The 349-nt window shown below is 35.8% G+C and overlaps 1 protein-coding gene across 1 annotated transcript in view; it reads left to right on the top strand.

Annotated features, from left to right (window-relative positions):
• LOC119582232 overlaps nucleotides 1–349 on the top strand; it is a 19,340-nt gene that overhangs the window by 18,321 nt on the left and 670 nt on the right. The window contains exon 3 of the mRNA XM_037930461.1: nucleotides 68–234. Within this exon, the coding sequence (XP_037786389.1) occupies nucleotides 68–234 (167 nt within the window). The remainder of the gene's footprint in view (nucleotides 1–67; nucleotides 235–349) is intronic.

Raw genomic sequence — 349 nt, 5'->3', positions numbered from 1 at the left:
GTTCATAGTAATGAGTGCGACAAATATCATTTCAAACACCATAACCCTATAACTGCATTCATTTCAGAATCTCAGCTAGAATCAACAAAGGAAGAAAACCCTACCTCAGTACTTCTGGAACAATCTATTCCCGAGTGCAAGGATGACATCAACCATGACAGTTTATTCGACCGGGCCTTTCTCTGCCCCACGGCTGGTTCTCTCTACAAGTTATTTGAAAAATTTGAAGGAGCGGTGAGAGTCGTTTTGGTATATTGTTATTTGCCTAATAATGTAAATCTAATCTAAAAGGTGTGATAGAATTAGAATCAATCAGAATAATATTATTATGTATTATTGTGGTTTATTT

Source organism: Penaeus monodon, chromosome 15 (assembly GCF_015228065.2).
Source record: "Penaeus monodon isolate SGIC_2016 chromosome 15, NSTDA_Pmon_1, whole genome shotgun sequence".
Classification (NCBI taxonomy): Eukaryota; Metazoa; Arthropoda; class Malacostraca; order Decapoda; family Penaeidae; genus Penaeus; species Penaeus monodon.
Note: the sequence above shows the minus strand (reverse complement) of the source record. Positions and strands in the feature narration are given on the sequence as shown.